Here is a 23,148-nt window from a genome sequence, read left to right as displayed (position 1 = left end):
GCAAGGTTCCACTTAATTTTCTTTAATTACTGGACTGGAAAGGGTGATCACATACATCGAGCGATAATTAGCTAAGTGGGTATTAACTGGTTTTTGTGTGTGTGAAAATCCCCAATCATTCAACTAGACACTGACTCAGGCATTTCCTTTTGAGATAGATGTTCCCAATGAACCCCATTAGCTCCCCAAAGCAGCACAGTAACAGCTGGAAATCAGTGTAGGCAACACTCAAAGAAAAATGGGTTGGAACAGGAGCAGCTATTCCCTTCTGAATTGGACTGCCTCATACTAATTGAGAACAACTTCACTGGGCTGACAGAGCCTGTAGTTCCAACATGATAAAAATGATGTTTACAGTCCCCAGGGGTACTGAATAAAAGTCTGCCTTCATGCATAGGAAACATATTAGCCATTGCATCAGTTGTGAAAAACAGCTGCCTGACCACCTCCCCCACCCCCCACCCCACCCCCCCTGGATAGACCAAAAATACTGGACAGAGGCTATTAGTTCAGAAAGAGTAAGAACTGCCACACAAATAGAAAATATGCACAAATAACCAGCACTGGACTGAGCAGCATACGAGCAGGCAATGCTATGGTAACAGAAATCAGATTTGATTGAAAGCGAGGTAAGAAAGAAGCAGGGCAATAACCTCTGTTTTTCAACAGCATACATTTCTACAATAATTGAAATATACACAGAGCAAACACCCTTAAGACATAATACACTTCAGTAATTTATTTCCAAATCAGGGTCAGGGCAGTTGTTAATATTGGTTTCATTTCTGCTGCAAAGAACACATGCCTCAAAGAAGAAAAACCAGGTTAAGTAAAGGAAGATAGGATTGATATACACCAATTGTAAGTCACATGTCTCTTTCTGATCTATTCTTTTAAATAAAATATCAAACAGGAAATACATTTTCCCAACCTTTCCTTTCCTAGGTGAAATATCTGTCTTTTCGCTTAGACAGACAACATCTCCCCATCACTGCTGCAGCTCATTACCAAGGTACTAACAACAGCCAGCCATTCAACCATTTACATGGCGAACATGAATCAGCCTTGTAAGCACAATGAACCTCAGCCATCAATTCAGTACAGAAACAGAGTTTCCAGATGAATAATTTACTGCTGTCATCCCAAAGATTACAAAAAGGAAATGGTCTATTTATTTGTAAAGCAACGTTATTGATAAATGTCCAGTTTAACCCTAGGATTATATTTGCTGACTATTTCCCCTCAAATTACTATTCCAGTGTAAAGCTACACTTCATTTTTGTTTTCCTTACAATACTAGTATTTATCATTTAATAGCCAACTGGCATAACAAAGATGATTTACTTGACTTCTTTGGTACTGTATTTCTGAGACACTTGTAATAACATCAGCATACAACTGGAAAAAAAAACCAATCTCTAGTAAACCAGATATCCAGATATCGAAATATCTGGATATCCAGAAGTTCCTAGCTGAAATTTGCATTTTGGCACTTAACTATGATTCCAAGTGAAGGCTTTTGCAGTCAATTTATTTACAGACTCAATGCCTACATTGCTCCATACAGCCTCACAGAGAGATATCCAAGATACTAAAGTACTGCTGTTTAACTGTTCTTGCAATATGAACTACTCAGCTGAATAAACTCACTTAGCTGAAGACCCATGCTACAGCAGCAGCTATATTGCATCCAGTTCCCAGGTAGCTAGACATGACTGAACCATGCGGAGAAAGTTCCTGCTGTGACTTTACACTGCCAGCTCATTTCAGCAAAGGCATTTTTTCCTTTGATTTCGGTAAAATTCCAAGTTCTAATTCCCATCATCAGTGATGTACCCAAAGTTTTGAAGCAGAGGGAAATGAATGAAAAATTAAAACCATATTATTTTTAAATAAAATATTAGCTTCCTTCAGTGTATGTTAGAGAAATACCTATTACTGAAATACTCCATTCAAGCCAAAAAACTTCTCTGTTTTAACTGCATCAGAGGCATGATTTATAGATATTAAAAATAACTCACTGGACTAACATCTTTCAGGCTTACATGATTTAAGGAGTCAAAGGAACATTTGCAAAGAATGAGTTAAACAATCTTATTTATTTTATATTGTAATTATTAAAAGTGGATAAAACTAACTTTCATTTAATATGCTTGACAGAGTCCTACAGGTTCTATTTGCCACAATTTTTTCACATCGCTGGTGCTTTGTCTCAAAACTGAATTTTTCATAAGCATATGGATGACCTTAAATACACTTATTACAGAAAATTAATTTCCATGCTGAAAACACTGCAGTTCCCATTGACAGCAAAAGCTGTCATTCTCCAATACCAAAGGCCAGTTTCAGCTACCTCGGGAGACAAAGGAAATCGTTGAGATAAAATCGTTTCATATGAGTTGAGGATCTGGTTCGGTGTGTTTAAGGAGGAATTCTTATTGCTGTTGCTTTGAGGTTTGTTCACCAGAAGAGAGAACTTACCTGTCTGAGATACTATTTTTCTCTGCTTCTACTGGATGTAAGAAGCGAGAGAAAAGAAGGTGGCTGGAAGTCGTTACCATACAGAGTGAGCAGAAAATAGCTAAGCCTTCCTGGTCTCTTGAACAGAGTTGTGTGAAAGGTTTCCACAAGTATTTTCTAACAAACTTTTAAAAAAATTTAAAAATGGAGGGGACAGTATCTGAAAACTCAGAAACATTTTATGCATCAACTTTAACTCTTAATATTTTTTTCACTTGAAAATTTTTCCTATTTGTTTTCTAAAAGTTAAATATCCAAATTCTAAAAGCATTTTTTCAACTTTTGAACTTCCACTGTTTTCAACTTTTGGGCTAACATTTTGAAAAAAAAAAAAAAAAGTCATTCAAAATGATGTTTTGAATTTGTCATTTCTAGCATATAAAAAAATTTAGTCATTCACAAATCACACTTTCAACTAATGAGACTGATCTGGAATAAGTGCAAATCCAGTGGTGAGTTGCCAGTTTCTCAATATGTCTGAATATACACCTAACCTTTCCTTTATTTTAGCCTACATCTTCTTCCTGATTATCTGGGTAGTCATATTTAAAATCAACACTTTGTGCTTTGGTAATACTGGGCTCTGTAACACTGCTGAAGTAGATCTTAAATACTTCTGCCCCTTTAAAGCTTACAGGAGCAGACAAAAATCCATTCAGAGTCATAATCAGAAAATTAAATAAACTGGTTTCTCAGAAGAGTAATAAAATAAAAATTTTAACCACTAGAATTGTTCATTATTGACAAAACAAAAAATCATATTCCTGTATTCTTTGTACATCAGATCTGGAGATTCATCATTCATTAGGGAGATATAAAACCCAAATGGCTCCAGAGAGCTCAGTAACAAAACTAATGAAGAAGACCCCAATGTACATAAACTCTTAACTAGTAAAACACAATTTTCTTGAAAGTATACAGAGGTAACAAATCAGAAACTTAAATGCTCCAGGAATTGATGCTTATGTCAAATCGCTTGCCATTAAACAAAGTCTAATGAAAAATTAAATAGAGAAGCCTGTTAAGAACATTTATAAACATTCATTCCTCAACTCACCAGAAGCACCTGGGACTTCCCTTGGAGAGAGAGGCCAAATTACATATTTAACTTCCCACTTGACGCTTCTATTTAAAATAAATACCTTCAATATCTATGGTCACCATGAAGTTTCTTCCTATCTTTTCTGAACAGAAGGAAGCAGCAGAAGCAAAACATTAAACCAGAGGAGTTCTTGGTGACCCCCCTCACCATGTTTCCAGGAACAAGAACATTCTATAGGGTGCTATAAAATGACTAGCACAACTTTCCACAACTTGCTGGTTCAGGATAGCAGATGTGCCCTTCACTAGACTTCTGATGTGCACACACACACACACACACACACCCCCCAGTCTTTTTTTTTACATTTGACTCCAGTCCCCTGCAAAGCCAATTTGGTCTGGTTATCATGTCATTCAGTATTCAAATACTGCCTCCTATGTAAGAAAGAATCGGGGGCACAACAAGGCATTTTTAGGGGCACTGTTCATACAACCTATTTTGGATGTTCTTATCCATCGAGGTCACATTACCTCCCAGATGGCAGAAGAATACTGCCCTATGGCTTTGGCATCTACAAAAACCAGAATTTTAAAAGTTTTCACCTACTGACTTCATCCATCATCAATATGTGTGTATTTGCAACTATAACTCATTCAGAGCGCAGGGGTGATGGAGCTGCAGTCCAGAGAGATAGCTCTCAGCACAGCCAGGTGCACAGCTTAGCACAGTTCTCCATGCGCTGAAAGCTTCCCTAATGTCTGACTCTACCTGAACTTAGACTCTACCTTAAGCACAGTATTTTACCATCAGTCCTCCCTTTTTGCCTGCCCTCCACATCCCCTCCACATCTCCACTTGGCAGCTGCTGACCCATTGAGCTCTGCCATCTCTGGTGCTGTGCCTTGCTGACAACCTTCCAGAGTGGAAGCTCCATTTTGCATTAGTATCACTCATTTCAAAATATTCCAATTCCTGCATGCTCAATTCACGTGTTATCACGAGAACCTGGCAGCCTAGATTGCAAAGTAGAATTACGATGACTAAAAGCAAAGACCATACGCAAGAGCTGGGCTTAAGACTGCAAAATAAGATGAGAGATTGGAAAAGGATGGAATATAACTGAAAGAGAGAGTTAAATTTTAAATGATGGAAAAGGAAGAGTAGCTTCTGTTGCAGCAGCTGATGAAGACAGCAGCAGCAGTATCACGAGACTCCAGTGCTCATTTTATTCCATAAGGAGTGACCAGAGGCTCAGGCTGGTGGCAAAGGTCACTGTGTTCACAAGGCATGGTACTAACAACGCAAGGCCAACAGTGTAGCAGAAAACCACTACCCAAGTCAAATACACCATTATTTGATTTTTTTATTTTCCTCTTATATATGATCAAAATATTTCCCTTTGATCAAAACAAGCCATGTATCCCACAGCTCATTTATATCAAATGGTCCTGCATGGTGTGCTTGACCTGCCTCTGCGACAGGTGTTCACATTCCAGCCTTATCACTCAGGCACTGGAGCATCCCATCTTCAACACACTTACTGCTCTTACTTCCTTCTCAATAGGGCTGAGCAACTTGGACTGTTCTTCTGATCTTGCTTCTACATTTAAGTTTATATCAACGATTCATTTACTGATAATTATATTACGCTATTAAAAAGTTATCTTATATTGCAAAAATGAGCACAGCTCTTGATATGTAAGTGGTAGCTTTATTCACATTTGCGACTTTCCTTCTAAAGCAATTTATCTACACTTCCTGAAATAAAAATAAAACAAGAAATTTATGCTTAATTTTACCCAGCAAAAATATTTTCTTTCAAGTGAAATTCAACTATTTTTATTTCACAAGAAATAAAAAATCAATATACTAAATGTAGCTATATTTACATAGAAACGTTTAAATTTTAAATAAAACTGAACTGAACTGTAAGTTTATATAAATACAAAATATTTAAATTTTGCTCATTTATATCAAATAAGTGTTTTTAGTTTGGGTTTCTAATTTGATTATTCAGTGCCAAAGGACCAGAAGAGGCAGCAGGCAACAGCTTTTTTTTCCCCCCCCTGCTTTTTTTTTTTTTTTTAATTCAAACAGCTTAGGTATTTTTCCCTTCAAAATTTACAGTCTAGTAAGCTACTGGAAAAATTAAAACTGTGCTCCAGGCAGATTCCAACATTAAATCTTTGCGGGGGGCGGGGGGGAAGTTTCCACCAAATATCTTCAAAGCTCTAACGTTTTGTGCAATGAAAACATTTAGTATTTTCATCCACTCACTTTGTTTTAGGCAAGGTTAAACATTATACTAATCCTACTCTTTTCCTTTCTCTTTCTTTCCTGACCCTTTCACTTGAAAGCCCATCAACATAATCTCCTGCAAGCATAGCACTACCTGACAAACTATCACCCCGAATAGACCTCAATCCATCCTGCAAGGCAGCAGTTACAAGAAATCATTGAACTCTGAATGGTCCCTGCACCATCTGAGAATAAATCAGGAGGACAATATATTTCTTGGATCTAAAACAGCCCCATCAATAAGTAACCTAAGCATCAGGAAAATGACCAACTAAAATGCTGACAAACACTCATGGCATTTTATTGGGGTCAAGGGGTAGGACTGCCCAGGAACCCTCCCGCCTTTCTTCTTCTTCCAAATACTCTGAAAGGCCTAATACCGTGCAATTTCTGATTCATGTGTTGTTTTGGCCTTGCACCACCAGGCAAAAAAAAAAAAAAAACCAAGAAACCAAGGCCAGTTTCTCCTTTCTCCTCCTCACAGTCATGCTCAACGTATAACAAGTGCATTTTGCACCATGAGCAGACAGCTCAGGCTACAGTCAGTCAGAAATTACCAAGAACTGAAAAACAAAGTCATGAGAGAGTCAGGCAGAGAGAAACATCCACAAAGCTTCAAAGTGCAAAAAGCGTCTCTTGCTGGAGCAGACAAAGCCCGTCTGCAGCTATGCAAAATCCAGAAGCCAGCATACTACATTTTGTTGGGGAACACGGGATAAGAGAGATTTCGTTTATTCGGTTTTTAATTTCTCCACTAAGGCTAAAGCTCTCTCTTTCTCTTTTCATTTGCTTAAAGCTTCTATTTTGTAAGACTTCTAATTAAGAGAGTGTGACACTCTCACCAGGCTTGCATTTTTCCTATTAAGCAGCTTTGCTGGTCATTTTATTAAGGCCACCTCCAGAACAAATGCTGACTGAAAACAGAATTACTAAGAAGAGTACTACTCAGTTGTCAATGCACGTAATGGGGAGAGTTGTTTTACACAAAGCAAAGATACACATCTGGATAGACTTTTTTCGTTACACTCAAAAAAAAGCCAAAAAGGTAAAGAAATCCAACCACTCTCAACTATTACATAAAAAATCTTTAACAATTTAAAATACTTTAGCAGATACAAGTAACTGCTAAAGAAAATGCATACTTGCAAAGGCTCTTCAAAAGAAGACTTACATTGCAGTTAATCACATAGAAGTCTGTAGGTAAACCAGTATTTTCCTTTTTTGCAGTATAGATCTAAAGAGCGTATGCAATTCTATGAAAAAAATGCATCAAATAAAAAGAAATATAATCATGCTCATAGAACTGTCTCTAATTCTACGCTCCCATCACAATAGAAATATGCAATAAGTTTATTGCATGCCAGGAAAAAATATTCAACTATAGGACAAACTAACTATGGATTTGAGGCAATTTCCAAAGGTATGTTAGAGTAGTATTGGATCTGTCAATCTACTGGTAAACTCAAATACATACTAAGATTTTCCGTTTGCTTTCTCCTATGAAAGTGAACCATGGATATCTGCAAATCAACACAACACTACAATCAGTGATCACTCTCAAGAATCCCTCAAACCAGAAAAACTGATAGGTTGAGCTTGTAGCACTAGCAGGAAAAAAAACTAATGTCTAAAGAGTAAGAGTGGCTCATCCTTGTGAGCAAAAATTTACAGAGGGGTAAGGATCAAATTCAAAACATTTTCAAAGAACCAGTACAATTAGGAGAAATATAGTCATCTGTCATATTCTTTCAACACATTAATGTAAGGCCATGAGAATAAGGACAAGAAAAAATGAAGAGAAAAATTAACCTTGCCTCTAGAAATTCTCAGTCCAGAACCTCTGAAGTTTGCTAAGACATTGCCACAGATGAACATAAAAATTGGTTTCATTATAACAAGATGGATGACTAGCTTTGTTCCTTGGTAAGAAACAGGTCAGTACTTCTGAAAAGATATGAGCTTAAAATAAGGAACTAAATGGAAGCCATTAATTGTCACAATGTGAAATGCCAAATGGGTTAATCCAATGCTTTGATGTACGAAGAATTCATTGTTATAATCTCACATTGGAAAAGAAAACATTGAGCTTTTACTCTGGATGAAAGGATATTAACAAAAATACTCACATGCCACTTTCAAATTATTAAATATGCCAGCCACTACAATTTGCTGGGGGGGGGGGGGGGAAGAGATAATTTATCCCTGCCATTACACAAATGGAAGTCTAGGGCAAAGACTAATAACTTACTGGAGGAAGACACTGGCAACATCCAGAAAATAAAATGAGTTCTCCTAACTCAATGTATTGACTAAAAACATATTCCTGAAAATTGCTTTTTTACATCCCAGGTGAATAAGTAAAGGTATGCTCCTTAGCTATCCTTCCTTTTAATGCTGACATTACCAATACTCCACACTGGATCAGGACAGTCACCCACCAAAACAAGTTTCTTCTTGCTGATCATAATAAGAATGAAGTGTTTCAGGAAAAAATGACAGTGTCAGCAATAGGAATCAAGACTACATGGACCCCTTTTGATTAAACATGGCAGTCACCGAAAGATGCAGAGCTGAAGCCCAGAAAGGAAAGAGAGAGTGATGTGAACTCATTTTCTGGCTTTGACAGACTTCTTTGGTACTCTGTGAAATAGGAGAGGGCAAGGGAACAAACTCAGCACTGGCACCTCAATACCCCTCACTGCTGAGCATGTTTCCCAGCTCTGCTATATTGTGAACCCCAAGGAAAGACCATGCACGTCTCAGTGTCTACTCTAGTCAAGGGAGCACTCCTGAAAGGCAGCATGGACATGCCTGCACCAGTTTTGTTCCATTCAACCTGAACTGGCATTCCACACAACCAAAAGGACAGTGGCCTCACAAACTCCCCATGTGCCATCAGGTTTCACGGACACTCACTTTCATGCTTTGCAAGTGTCACTCTGATAAGCTGGTATGCAGCTCTCATGCTATCTCAAAAACTACTAACTGGAAAAGAAATATATATCCATTATAAGGGGAGCAGCCATATACTGTGTGGACATAAGCCAGTACATACTACTGGTCTTTGGGATCAGGAATTTCTTCCTGGCCTTCTTGTACTTAGCAGTACAGATATGTCCTCAGCATCTGATTTGCAGTCCCTGGATGCCTCACATCCCGTGACAATTGTTCTGTTCTTGCTCTTCATCTTAAATTCTCTATAACTGAACGCGTTTTTTCCTTCATGTGGGTTTAAATGCTGTGCAGTAATGCAACAAAAACATAACTAACAAGAAGCACAGCATTCAATTTCCTGCAACAGGGCTGCACAAAGTAACCATTAAAAAAATCTAGTTCCAAAAGTAAACAGCAGAAAGAAGCTCAAGAGAATCAGAAGATAGTGATATTTTAAATATATTTACATATAAAATATATAAAAGTACTATATGTAAGTAACAGAGACACAGCTTCAAAAAGCTTGAATTCAAAGAAAGGAAACAAAGTGAAAAACAAGAGACAATAGTTATAGACATTACAGTACTAGTGTTGATGCAGTTAAGAATTCCAGAACTCAACTTACAAATAAAAGCATGGATTCTGTGGCTTTATTTTGTTCCCTTTCTATTACTGCTGGTTGTACAATTAAAGGTGGTCTGAATCACTTTTGATTTTATTGATCCTAAGATTTTCTATTAAGGATGTCCCACTTGCTCCACATTGATTCAATGTCATAAGAAAGTCTATAAAAATGGTTTTGCTCAATAAGTACTCTATTTAATAATCGTGACCACTCTGCCCTCATCCTACCACAAAAATTACCTATATTTCATGGAAATGTATTATCCTTTCACTTTTTACAGTTAAATATTATGTGCATCTGAAACAGACACATGAAAGAGAAAATGTACAATTTTTTTTTAACTCATCAATATGCGCTAGAAAAATGGATCTCCGTATATTTATACATTTTGCATCCTACTTCTGAGTCTTGGGAGAGGTGATTTTTCTTCTGCGACTATGTATTTTATAGACTTAATTTTTTGGCCAGCAGGAACAGTTTACGCTGCTTGCTCCTGAGTCTCTGCAGACACTATTGTGCTTGCTTAAATGTAGTTCAGCTCTAGTTTTCCCCTACCAAATTACATCAGATTTTCAAATCACTATGGATATTAACAACAGGTCAAGCACTAATGCAAAAAAAAATGCTGGCACTTTTACTTTTGTATCATCAAATCAACAGTGAAAGGCTGAAAAGTTAGATAGGTCAACATTTTCCATAGATGCTCACATGTAAGTCTGTCTACAGTTTCCTCTGAATGTTGGGCGAGTATTCATCTTTACTTAGCAATGTGGTCCTTCCACCATCATCTTTGCAGATTTTTTTTCAGAGAAATTAAGAAATACTACAAAAAGAATGGTCTAAAGCAGTTGTTTTGCTCAGGCACTGAAACCTGTACTTGTGCCCTTAGATACAAATGCAGATACACATAATAACATAGATTCAAAAAAAAGGAAGAGAATGTTCAAGGCGTGATCTGGCCCAGAAAGAAAAGAGGCAAAAGAACAGTCAACATCATAAGAAAAAAGAGCTATTTTTATAAAAAAAGTAAAAACAACAAAAAATACTACTATCTTAACTTCTTTATGCAAGTAAATTTTGTTACATTACCATTGGAACTCAGTTTAAAATTTTTTAGAATTATACAGGCCAATGATATTAGATTAAAAAAAAAAAAAAGTAGGATATGCAGCCAGTAGCAGGAATCAGATTTAAGACTTAAATCTTAACAACCTAAAGATAAAGCAAACCATTCTTCTTTTCTATTTCAAAAAATAGTGTATAATCATATCTTACATCCCAGCAAAATATTTGTACTTCCACCTGTGAAATCAAAGAATTTCAGGATGCTACAAATGTATCAGTAACACAAAACTAAGTCAATGTATTCCACAAAGAAACTCCCTCTCTGTCTTCCAATCTCTTTATCAACTATTACAGTACTACACACTGTTTGTGTCTTTGCTTCACGTTCTGGTGTCTCCTGACCACAGGGTTACAACTTGTTTATCACCGTGCACTGGTCCAGCCTCCGTGACAGTGAGGAGTAGCAGACAGGAAAGGAGAGGAAGCACGACTGTCACATATTGAATTTTACAGCCTGTCTAGTAACGGCAGGAAGGAAAAAAAAAAAAAAAAAACACAAAAAAACCCACCAAAACAGTATAGATATATGGTGGCACAGTAACAGGAGCCCATCCAGTGCGGACAGGATGTAGACAGAATCTCTCATGTACTCATCAAGATAATCAGAAGAGGGAAGAGATGATAACCATTTTCCCAGAAGACTGAAATCCATTCTGCCTCCTGCACTCCTCCCAAGCTTTGTATTATTCACATCAAGAATGATTTTTATGCCTTTGACTCATGCAGATAAAACAAGTCATTTCAGTACTCTTCAGAGGGGAAGAAAGAACAAACCACGTGTCGAAAAAAAATCACATTTAGTAGGCGAGCAAAATGCTACTGTGCAGGGGCTCACAGGGGAGCAAGGGAGAACTTTCTGTGGGCAGTCTGGGTTTATTTTAATGCAAAAACCCAATCAACTACTCCAGGACTTCTCACTGACAAGTAATAGCAAGAAGATGACTGAGAAGCCTGCACTTTTCTTATTCTCTCACCCTCTCTTCATATACATGTGGTGAATTAGGTTCAGAACGCTGGACAACTGGAGAGAGGAGCAGATAAATAATCAGCGCCTGATGGCTATCTGGAAAAGTCTCATCTTTAAATGCTGTGCCAGGGTCCTCTGACACAACTTACAGAATCACCTGTAAAACTATAACCAGGCCTCTCTGCTTGCTATCCCATATTTCTTCCTCCTTTCCTCAGGTGATAGAGGATATTTTTTACCTTTGCCTCCAGCTCCATTTTCTCTATGACTTCTTCAACGAGCTCACTCAGGGTATCCCGGGAAATTAATTAAATTTCTGCTTTAGTAATCCATTTTGTTCCCCTATAGCATTCACTGTGGCAGTTCATTCCAAACACTTCATAGAAATAGAGCATATAAACTCAAAAAGTTTTTTAACAAATCAAGAAAAACAGCTAATAAAAAGAATCTGCTGGAGGTTTGCTAGCACATACTCTTGGAACAGAGAGGCAAAGACAAGGCAGCAAGAAGGAAGACGACAGAAATGGTCAAGAGGAACCCGAGGAACGACAGAACAGAGAGGAATCACAGAATCTGAGAACAGCTGAAGTTGGAGGGGAACTCTGGAGATCACCTAGTGCATCACTCTACTCAAAGTGCAGTCAACCACAGCAGATTGCTCAGGACTGTGCCCAGTTCTCTTCTGAAAATCTCCAAGGATAGACACTCCACAACCTCTCTGGGCAACCTGTGCCAGTATTCAGTCACCTTCACACTGGCAAAGTTTTTCCCTGCATATGAATGGAATTTTCCATATTTCAGTTTACACCCATCGTCTCTTACACTTTCATAGGGAATCACTAGGCAGAGTCTGTCTCTTCTTCAACCTGAAGAGAGAGGAGTGTGGCTGTCCTAGAGACAAACATCTGACAATAAGGATTTTTTATTCCTTTTTCTGAGGTTTGTTCTTTTCCAAATGCTCAATATTACCATGATTATCCTGGTAAGAGTTGGCAGGTAAAGACATAAACACAAGCAATTCCTTAGAGAGTAAGAACTCTTAAAACATTAGACTATTAGGGTAATAGTCTGATTCAGATGGGTATGTTTCCTAAGTAAACATGGTACCTCTTGAAAATCAATGTTTCATAAACTCTATTTAACGAGAAAAACTGCAAGTATGTTTCTTCCTACAGAAAAACACCCCATACACTTTCAGTCATCCAAGCTGCTGTAAGAGAAGTACAAGTATTTTCTCCCATATGAAAAGGAGCACTGGGAGTTTCAAAGGATAGCAGCCTCAGGCTGTGTCACTAGAGATTAGGACAAGAAGGAAATAAGACAATACTTGTGATTTTGTATCTAGTTCCCAAGACTTACTGGAAACCAGATTTCCTCAGAAAGCATTGGAGTATGAGAACCCACCTTAAATATCAGCCCTCCCTTTGATTCGACACTTCGATATCCTTCCTGCCAAGAACTGCTGCAGAACATCTCTGTTTCTTTCTGCAAGATCAACTGGTAGATCAACTGCTGCTTTTGATCTACCCAGCATTGCCATGGACAAGAACTAAAGGCCACGGAGCAATTTACACTCTTTACAAAGTTAAAGAGATCAATAGCTAAGGTACATGAAGGCAATTCCCAAGTAAACATAGCTGAGAGGAATGTATGGGCAGCTTCTATAGTTGAGTTCACCTGGGAGAGGGAAGTGCATGTGGAAATTTTCCATTCTATGCCATGGAGTAAGAGAATGCACTAACCTCCAACAAAGACAGGGATTTTTCATTTGAAATGCATAAAGATAAACCTATACTATTTAGAGGATGAAAGACCTTAAAACTTGCTTTCCTTCAGTCAAAAGGCACACTGAACTGGGGAGTTTTCCAGAACGGGAAATCAAACTTATGGCCTCTCCTGAAATGCATTTGTATCTCCTTCAAACTACAGAGCTGAATGAAAGCTCATGGAAGCAAAAGGATAAAGGAGGGAAAAGCTTTGAAATTATATTGTACAGAAGGAGAATGTTCTCTGGAAAGCTTTTAAATGTTGCCATTTGACTTCTTAACAAAATAATTTTCCAAGTGTTCTAAAGAGCAATCCATTTTCTATTGACTCCTCCAGAAAACAGTATTTTGGTTATGTTTGTTTTGCTCTTGTCATGTTATGTGAACATGACAGCCTGGCACCTGATGCTGGCCTTAATGGATTCTTGGTATAGGACCCAGCACTTCAACTTAAAATGCCATCAATTGCTGCCTAAATTAAAATCATAACAACAAATTTACAAAAACATATGTCTTTCAGCTTATACAACATTGGTGTTTCCTTTACCAATTCCTCCTGCTTCGCTGAGTAAGATAAACAATAGTTCTAAAGCTATGGATTTTGAAAAGATGCTTGGAGTCCGGCAGTTAAACACAGGGTTGTGCCTCTTCAGAACTAAAAGCATCAAAGATGTTTACTTAGAAACTAGAAAGCAGCTATTACTGTAGAAAAGCATTTCTGCTTACTCAGAAGTTAACATAACTTTTTACATTATCTAACACAGAATTTGTTCAGCCCCAAATTGTCACTTTATTGGCAGAAAGCTCAAGCAGCTCTGATGAATACTGGAAGGTAGTAATAATGTGATTCTATCCAGACAAGTTTGGTTTCATGTGAAAAGCTTTTCTTGAACCACATACACACTTTTTTCCTACTGCACAGCACTGAAATAGGATGAGACCTGAACAATGGCAAATTATATATCATGTATTTGTTGCAGTTGGGAGTCTTGCAACTTTATCTGAAAAGACAGGAGGATGGACTAGATGGCCAATAGGGCTGATTCAGGACGGCAATTTCCCTGTCCTTACACTCTTCAAAATATTACAGATATCATTCAGAATTTACAGTTTTATTTTATAACAAGATCTAAATTGGATCACGAAAAGGCCCTGCAATCTTTATTTTAGCATTAAAGCAATTTACAGGCTAGGCTACTTTACAGAATCTTGATGTGAATCAACGACAAGGAAGCAAATGATGATGAGAGACATTATCGCTCTCTACAATTACCTGAAAGGAAGCTGTAGGGAAATGGGGGTCCGTCTCTCCCACGTTATGAATGACAGGACGAGAGGGAATGGCCTCAAGTTGCGCCAGGGCAAATTTAGGTTAGATATCAGGAAAAATTTCTTTACAGAGAGGGTTGTGAAGTATTGGAACAGGCTTCCCAGGGAGGTGGTGGAGTCCCCATCCCTGGAGGTGTTTAAAAACTGTGCAGATTTGGTGTTGAGCAACATGGTTTAGGGACCCTGACAGTGCAGGGTGAATAGTTGGACTCGATCTTGAAGGTCTCTTCCAACCAGACGATTCTATGATTCTATGATTATGGCCTTTTTCCAAGTAGGTAAATTTGTGCCCTTACAATTCAGAACTATATTTGTATCAACTGCAAATCTTTTACTGCCTAACAACAGTTTCTCTCCATTTCCAAGTTTTGAGTAGATCCTTATCTAACATTTTATGCCAGTGCATTGTGAATAGTTGCAGCAAGTTTACATAAGCCAACTCCAAGTTTCTTGTTGATACTGCTTATCCAGTTCTAGAATACTAAGTCCTCTGTTTACAAATAGAGGACAATAGCAGAACAAGTTTTCTTATGCTTCTAAAGTACACGTCAGAACGTTTCAAACAGGTTAGGGAAAGCTATTTCTCTTATAGGCTTTAGAAATAGACCATGCTCCTTGGGCTAGTCAACATTTAGCCAAGACAGACAATTGATACAGGCGAGTTTTGAATGTATGAGCTAAACTGGAGATGTACTGAGCCCATCATGTGGGATAGCACAAAGTCATAAACCAGAAATTATTTCAGTCCTTACTATGTTAGTCTTAACTCAAACTGATGCCTACCAGTTGACCTCTACACCTCCCTGACAATTCTCAACAGCCACTAGTCCCTCAAAAGTATTGTCACAATAACCATGGAGGCAGTAGATTGCTTTAAGACAAGGTACATTTCCTAAATGAGATTCTGATCTATCTGGACTTCATACAGGAGAGTTGTCCTCTCTAAACACCCAAACAGGATTCCTTTCACCCATACTTTTCTTAACCAACTTGGAATGAGCTCACCAGTTGAAGTGTACTACAGAAATCAGTCCCATTAAAACCTGTCTTTTGCCAGTACTTTAAAATACACAGTTTTGGAGGCTTCCCTCAGGGCGTTTTAGATTAAGGCTCACGATTCACCTGAGAGTTAAGGTACAGAATTGTGAGCACAAGGCTTGAAATCTTTGTCTCAGTGTTTTTCACCACGAGCTCCCAGGGCAGGTGATGTAGCCGTGAGGAAGTCAGCTGGCTTCTCTTCCACTCTGCCCATCACCAGAGAGCTGCCACTAAATTAGACTCATTTAGCTGAATCCTTATAAAGTCTCAGCGGCCAAACTCAGCCATGGTGTAACTGATATCCTGGGGATAGGCAGATCGAGGTAGCTATGGGCAAAGCATACACCTGACTGCTTTAATTTTGGCCTGAGATTTGTATATACCCATGTGCACGTGGGTACATGCTCAGATACACAAGACAATCCAGTGAAAAACTGACAGAAAGAGGAGTAAAGTTTTATTATTCTCCTGAATCCCAACATTTTCTATCAAAATACTAAAAAAAACAGTAGGCTCGAAGTTTACATTCTTTTAAACAGACCTGTAAAAAGTACAGTTTACAAGTTCTCTCAACTCTGTGACAGAGCGGTGACTATGGTTACCTCTGTGACAGTGGTAACAGAACCGCTGAACTACAAGAAAATGAAGCATCTCCACTCTAAAAATCCACTGAAGTCACGAGATGTACATTCCACAAACTCTCCTCTTTCCACATGGCAAAATATCAGCATGAAAGAATTTCTCTACGTTTTATAATCAATAACTATATTGGGAAAAATTTATATCACGCTAAATATTTGTGCCAGCATTTCTCTTTAGCACTCCACTGATTTTACCCATTAACCTACAGAAAGGTTCCCAAACAACAGAGCTCTTGTTGCCTACTATCTGTTTTCTGCTACAGGTTTTTATTACATTAATTGACAATGATAATTATCAATTTATAACAAGAGATTGCAACTAAATCCAGACCAAAACCACAATAGTAAAAAAAAAAAAAAGCCACCACCCAACTTTCACAAATTAAAATGCAATAAAATACTATCAATTGTCTCACACAGCCAGGCCATCTTCTAGGGTTGCATAAATCAAACAATAGGAAAGAGATATCGGGGGAGAGGGGAGTTGTCCAGGTATTAAGGAATTAATATGAATAAAAATCGTATGTTGTGGACTACCAAGTAACAGTAGTAAACAAACATCGTGTTTGGGTCACAAAAGTCTTCATTGCCATTTTCTTCTTTTTTTTTATATTTTAATTTCAATATATTTCTTACTAACCTATGTAAGTTTTGATTGATAACAAGTTTATCACAACTGGCTTACAGATTGCTCCGTATAGGAGTTCACAGAGGACATAACAGATCCATAAACTGAATATTCAGTCAGTTCAGTGCTGACAAGTATTAAAGGCCTCTAAATAGTTGCTAATGACAAATTAATTGTTTGTTAATCACACAGTTATTTTACGATTAAGTTTGATGCAAACTAACAATGACAGTTTTTCTAAGGCAAACGAACCCTCTGGGTTGAGCTACAACATTTCAAACATTAAAAACTACTTAGATACTTCGTATACTGTTGAAAATGAAGGATTTTAGTGATGTCAATGGACTTACAATAGTATGTTAACTAGTATAAGTGAGATCAGAAATAAAACCATGAGTTTTGCATTATACCAACCTACAAATATTTTTTACAATTAAATTAGAGTGCTGCTATGTATCGGTACAAAGAAATACTAATACTACTTAGAAAAACTATAGAGAAGTGGACTGACAGTCTAATATTAATGAGACAAAATAATTATTTGATTTACCTGACTTTGCAATTCACTTTGTTGCTTCAGGCGAAGATTTTCTGGTGTATCAGCCACTGTAGTGAAGGACTGCTTTGGGTAATGTCTAGAAGAAGAAGCACAAAGCCAATTAGTAAATATTTACACATGCTAGAAAGTCAAATGCATCCCAGCACTCTTTCCTACAGTGTACAGAACTCTTTCAGAGTTTACTGGGTTTGTGTTAGAAGTATTTACTCTAAAAATATTGTGTCAGTCATGCCCTGCAGAAACAACATGAACGGGTTCCTGTAATGAGTTTAAATCCCACCCATTCATCCTGCCCACTGACTGTAGAGACCGACCAGCCAAATTTTTTCAATGGAGTGAACAAAACTATGTTTAACTGCATTGTCTTGGTATAGTCATGTCCTGAATAAAGCCTAAATGAAAAAGACTTAAAATAGAAGCGTTTTACAGAAACTGAAAAGCTGCATCAATGAGTACAGCTGTATACCATGGTGTCTTAAATCCATTAATGCAGAAACCAGAAGGATAAAGGCCGGTACATTCCAGGTACAGAAAGATCAGATACTTTAATGGTAAATGTGTCAATACAGTGCTGATATATAGAATCATAGAACGGTTAGGGTTGGAAGGGACCTCAAAGATCATCTAGTTCCAACTCCCCTGCCGTGGGCAGGGACACCCTCCACTACATCAGGTTGCTCAAAGCCTCATCCAACCTGGTCTTGAACACTTCCAGGGATGGGGCATTCACAACTTCTCTGGGCACCCTGTTCCACTGCCTCACCACCCTCATCGTAAAAAATTTCTTCCTTAGATCTAATTGAAATCTCTTCTCTTTCAGTTTAAAGCCATCGCCCCTTGTCTTATCACTACATACCCTTGTAAAAAGTCCTTCTCCAGCTTTCCAAAGGCTGTAGTGGCTCAGAACTACAATCTATCAGGCATCTCTCTTCTCATTTGAAATTTTACACCTTTGCAGTATGTTCCTACTATTTGCTTTGACATTTTATAGACATCTTTAATAGTCAAATCCTACTCACTTTCAGAACCATGATTTATTCATTTTCATTGATTTATCCTGCAACTTCACAGCCAAACAAAAAGCTCTCTTTTAGGAAAAAACACAAAAAGAGGGAAGTAATAAAACTGAACAGGGTATTCCAAAATAGGTGTATTGTTCTGAGCAAGCAACACTATCAGGAAACTGATTCTTACTAATTACTTTCCAGCATCTTCAGTCTCAAATCAAAACCTTATAACCATGTGAGGCATTCACTCTTTCAGTTACCACTGACAGCTTCCCATGTCTACCACCTACCCCGTTTGTGCCTCTAACATTTCAGAGGTACAAGACAACAGTCATAGCATTTTAGACACAGTAACATTTGCATTATAGTTTCTACAGAGGGACAAAGTGATAAGTAAGCACCTGAAGACTGAGTCTATGCAGTATTAAACATTTCCATGTTCAAACTCTAGGCTACCTCTAATGTGTTCTTTCAACAACTAGTCCAGTCAGTTGCTAGAACTCCTCATCAAATTTCTGTGCTTTGTAAAGACGATATATATTTTCATTAAAAACTGTATTTTGCTAGGTTTTCTTTTCCGTTTACAAGTTTTATTTCCATGAAGTGTATGGTTTCAGCAAAAAACAGTTCATTTTTATTTAAAAAAAAAAAGCATCCATAAAAAATTAAGGAAAATTTCCATTTTTAGCCAAAAGCTGAAAGTTTCCTGTTCAGAAATGCAAAAGTAATACTTGATAAGAAATGCTGCCTGGATTTCATACAGTCAACTTTCTGCTGTAGGCCTGATCCCCCACATCAGACAACATCTTCCATTGCCAGACATCTACACAGCAGCACAATGGAATCGACTGATGGATCAAGAAGCTGTGGAACATCTCCTTATTTATGGTGTCACTACACAAGGAAAATAGAGAAGTATGGGACAACCTGAGGATTTCAGGTTCTCAAGGCCTTACTAATAACTGCACAGAAAGAGCAAAGATACAACACGTCAATGGAGGGAAGTTTTTCCTGACAGCAATGTAAGAACTATCCTAGGCTGGATACTGGCAGACAGAGGAGTAATGACACCGTAACTTTAAAAACTTAAGGTGAAACACATTCCCACCCATTATGTTAGCCATTTGTCTAAGATAGCTTATGCTACTGAAAACTAGAAAAAAAGATTTCTAGGCATGACACCCTCTAGCCTCTTCTTTTGTAGTTCCAGCCAAGTACCCCCTGGTGCCATCTAAGCTTGTAGCTTTGGTCACAGAAGCCACTAGGAGTGTTGCATACATCTAAGCAGGCTGCTGTCTGTCTTCCTCCCTTTTCAAACAAGAGGCTCCTCCACTGCCACCCCCCTTAGAGCCAGACGATGCCAGCCAGCCAAATGGCTTAGCCACACCTCCAGCAACACACAGGGAGACAGAACTAGGCTTTGCTTAGAGGGCGTCAAGTGGAATCAGCTCTCGCATGAAGCCGATGGTATCAGTACAATGTAATACCTTGGGACAGGCAGACACTTCCAGAAGGGCTTCTCTTTTTTTTTTTCTTTATTTCACCTCTTCTATCTTATCCTTCTTTCTTCTTTATAGAGGGAAAAAACAAATGCCAGACTGGCCACAAGGAGGGTCATAAGCCCTGTTTGGAAAGCAGTAATGTACAGATGGGGAAGGCAACAAGCCACCTCACAGCCAGGGCTTGCTGATATCCAAGGAAGATTGCAGCAATGAACGGTACATAATGCACACCTTGAAGAATAGCAGTCTTTCAGATAGCAGCCATGAGATACCCATGGATAGCTCATGTAGATGACAGAATCCCTGCACCTAAAAAAAAAAAAATCAACTGCCACATAGGCAGTTCAAAAATGATGTCATGCACATGTTAAACGCCAAAAGCACTCCTGTAAACTTTCATATAGCACTGCTTTTCACTGTGGTTACATACCATGAACCCTGGTACTGTGATCACAGCTATCACCCGTACTCATCCTTTTTAACATGGAAAGCACAGAGTGGGAGTCAGCTCAGATGGGTTTTTTGGCCTAATCCTCTTGTGAAATGCGTGAACAGCACTGAGACAGGTGTCACAGTCAGACCCCTCAGGGACCCTGTTGGCAGCAGCAGCAGAGAACGTGTGTCTACAAACCCAGGCTTCCCAATTAAACCTCCTCTCTATTCCGAAGCATAGGAACATGTACTGTGTCCCTATTGTACACCACCTTTTACTTCTGATCATTTGCAAAATAAATGGTTTCTTCCACAATTAGTACTCAGAAGTTCACCGGTATTTCAACAGTCAGAGCAAACCACTTAAGAACCAATGTATCTAAGGTCATTACTTATTTTAGAAGCAGTAGCTCCATACTTCAAGCAAAAAAGGTATGTTTAGCCTTGAACAAGCAGTGCTTTATTATGCTTGAAATTACTACTGTAAACTGAAAAGTATTTACACTTGACCATGGCAGTAAACAATACACTAGACAAGTGAAAAAACCTGCTGAAATTTAAATCGGCCTCTAAACTGGTCATATCAACCATTTATCACAATTCATTATGGTGATTTAAAAAAGAATCATTTAGCAAAATTAAATTAGCAGAGCATTCTACTATGGGTTGTCATTTTAACTGCAGCTGATTTATGAAGCCACCCACACAGTATATCAAACCAGGAAGACATGGTTTTAGATACGTCCCTTCTAATTTATGGAAATTCTTGCCTCAAATACATTAAAAAGACTAGTGTTAAATTTAAATCCTGTCTTCAGCATTCATAGTTGTTTTAAGCTTGCTGATAGTATGTCTTCAGGATCATTAAAAATATCAGTACTTAGGATATTACATTATCTGAAAACTAGCTAAGATGCATTGCACTATTGGATATTTTTGACTGAAACAGAAGGTGGAAACACAAGTGTTAAAATGATCAAATCTGCTTTTTAACTACCAGTTTAAGGCTATACAGCACTTTGCTACAATGTTCTGAATAAGGATGAGTAACTGGATGGCAGCAGCCTTTAATTCAAAAAGCCGACAGTGCATTATCGTTCCTGGTAATCCGTTGCTCAGTTTCCCTTTTGTCCAAGATGATGCCTGAGAAAAAGCTGGGAATTGGTTAAAGAGGTTGATGTCATGTCAGTTATTTAATAGCAATGTCCAAAGGATTTTTTTAGTTTGTTTTAAGTCTTTGTTGGTAGTCTAATTCTACTTAGCAATATGTCTTACCACACTAATGCTATTAGGATTAATCCTGTGTAAAAATCTATACAAGAAGTTCCAGAACAAATCAGGATCTGCAGCATGGTGTCTCTGCCATGGGTTACTGTATTGCCTGCCTCAGCTGCACAGCTTGATTAATAAATCAAACCACAAATCAATATCTAGCTCCTTATGAGGAAACTCCTTCACTTTCGATATTTGGAAACAGTACCAGTAAAACCTCCAAGAATTCAGGAAACTACTTGAAAGTTTCCTAGCTTTTCCAGTGACTAAACATAGAAATTTTCCCATATACTTGTTTAGCTGTAAGGTTTTCTTCAGCTTTTTCACGCTTTGAAACCAACAAAATTAATAAAAAACACGTTCTGATAATAGGATGAAGATTCTGCTTTCCCTTTTTCAAAAATAGTCAGATTCAAAGCCTGAGATAAATTCAAGCAAGTACAGAAATTAACTTGCTCATACCTCATTCTGACTTACCCAGCATTTACAATATGACTAAGAGATTTGTATGTGTGTATTTTCTAACTGTAATGTTAACTGTTCACAGATACAGAATCATAACCCTTATCAGAATTACTAGGTTTCTGTTAGGTTATCTCTCTCCTAGAATACCTACTCAGTAAATTGCCCACAACATAAAATTTGTGATATCTTTTAACAATTGAAGAGCCACAAAATACACAAATCAAAACTATTCTCCTAAGCAGAGGGTCAGCTCCATCATATCTTTGCATAATACCAATTACCATCACTGGCTGTCGTGTTAGGCTCTATCTGTCCTCTCCTAATTTTTGTTTGTAATAACCGTTCTTCTAATTAAAGTGAACTCTAAAAGATAAGAAGGTTAAAAAAAAAAAAGAGAAAAAATACAATTATTTTCTGTTGCAGTAATACAGAGTGAAACAAAACAAAAAAAAACCTGAAAACCAACAAAATGAAATTAAATGCATCTTACAAGTATTATAAAAAACTATAAAAGCTAGTTATGCGTTTATAACTAGCACTTGAGTACCGTGTAAGCAAAAGTTCCAATTTGAAAATTAAATAGTCGATAATGATGTAGCAGTTTGGATGCAACCCAAGCTCACAACAAGTGACAGACAAGTAGGGAAGCTTCGTCTCAGACCTGCAAGGGCCCAATCTGTTAATTGTGATCTGAGCCCACATCCACAAACAGCACAAAAACACAGAGGGGGAACAGAGAAGGCCTCCAATTAGCTCTCATACAAAAGATAAGAGATGAAATAATTCACCCAGGAAAAAGGTAACAAGGTATTAAGTTGTGCTCAGCCAGGGAGTGTTTAAACTGGCAGCTTACCACCAGGTTTGAAGTGGCATGGGACTGCTTTCCACTCTTCACCTTGAAACTGTGCCATTCACAGAGAGACATGCAAGATGCACAACAGCAGAGAAAGAAGCAGCAGGAGAGAAATCTTGCCCACAGCTGACTTCTTGCTTTGAAAT

General features: G+C 37.9%; 1 protein-coding gene across 3 annotated transcripts in view; it reads right to left on the bottom strand.

The window, feature by feature from the left end:
* The window catches only part of NEBL (nebulette), a 278,991-nt gene that overhangs the window by 169,160 nt on the left and 86,683 nt on the right, over positions 1 to 23,148 (bottom strand). For all 3 annotated transcript variants that reach the window (XM_086614546.1, XM_086614547.1, XM_086614548.1), the window contains exon 3: positions 17,463 to 17,547. In XM_086614546.1, the coding sequence (XP_086470672.1) occupies positions 17,463 to 17,547 (85 nt within the window). The remainder of the gene's footprint in view (positions 1 to 17,462; positions 17,548 to 23,148) is intronic.

Source organism: Tauraco erythrolophus, chromosome 7 (assembly GCF_009769465.1).
Source record: "Tauraco erythrolophus isolate bTauEry1 chromosome 7, bTauEry1.pri, whole genome shotgun sequence".
NCBI lineage: Eukaryota > Metazoa > Chordata > Aves > Musophagiformes > Musophagidae > Tauraco > Tauraco erythrolophus.
This window is presented reverse-complemented; position numbering and strand designations above follow the sequence as displayed.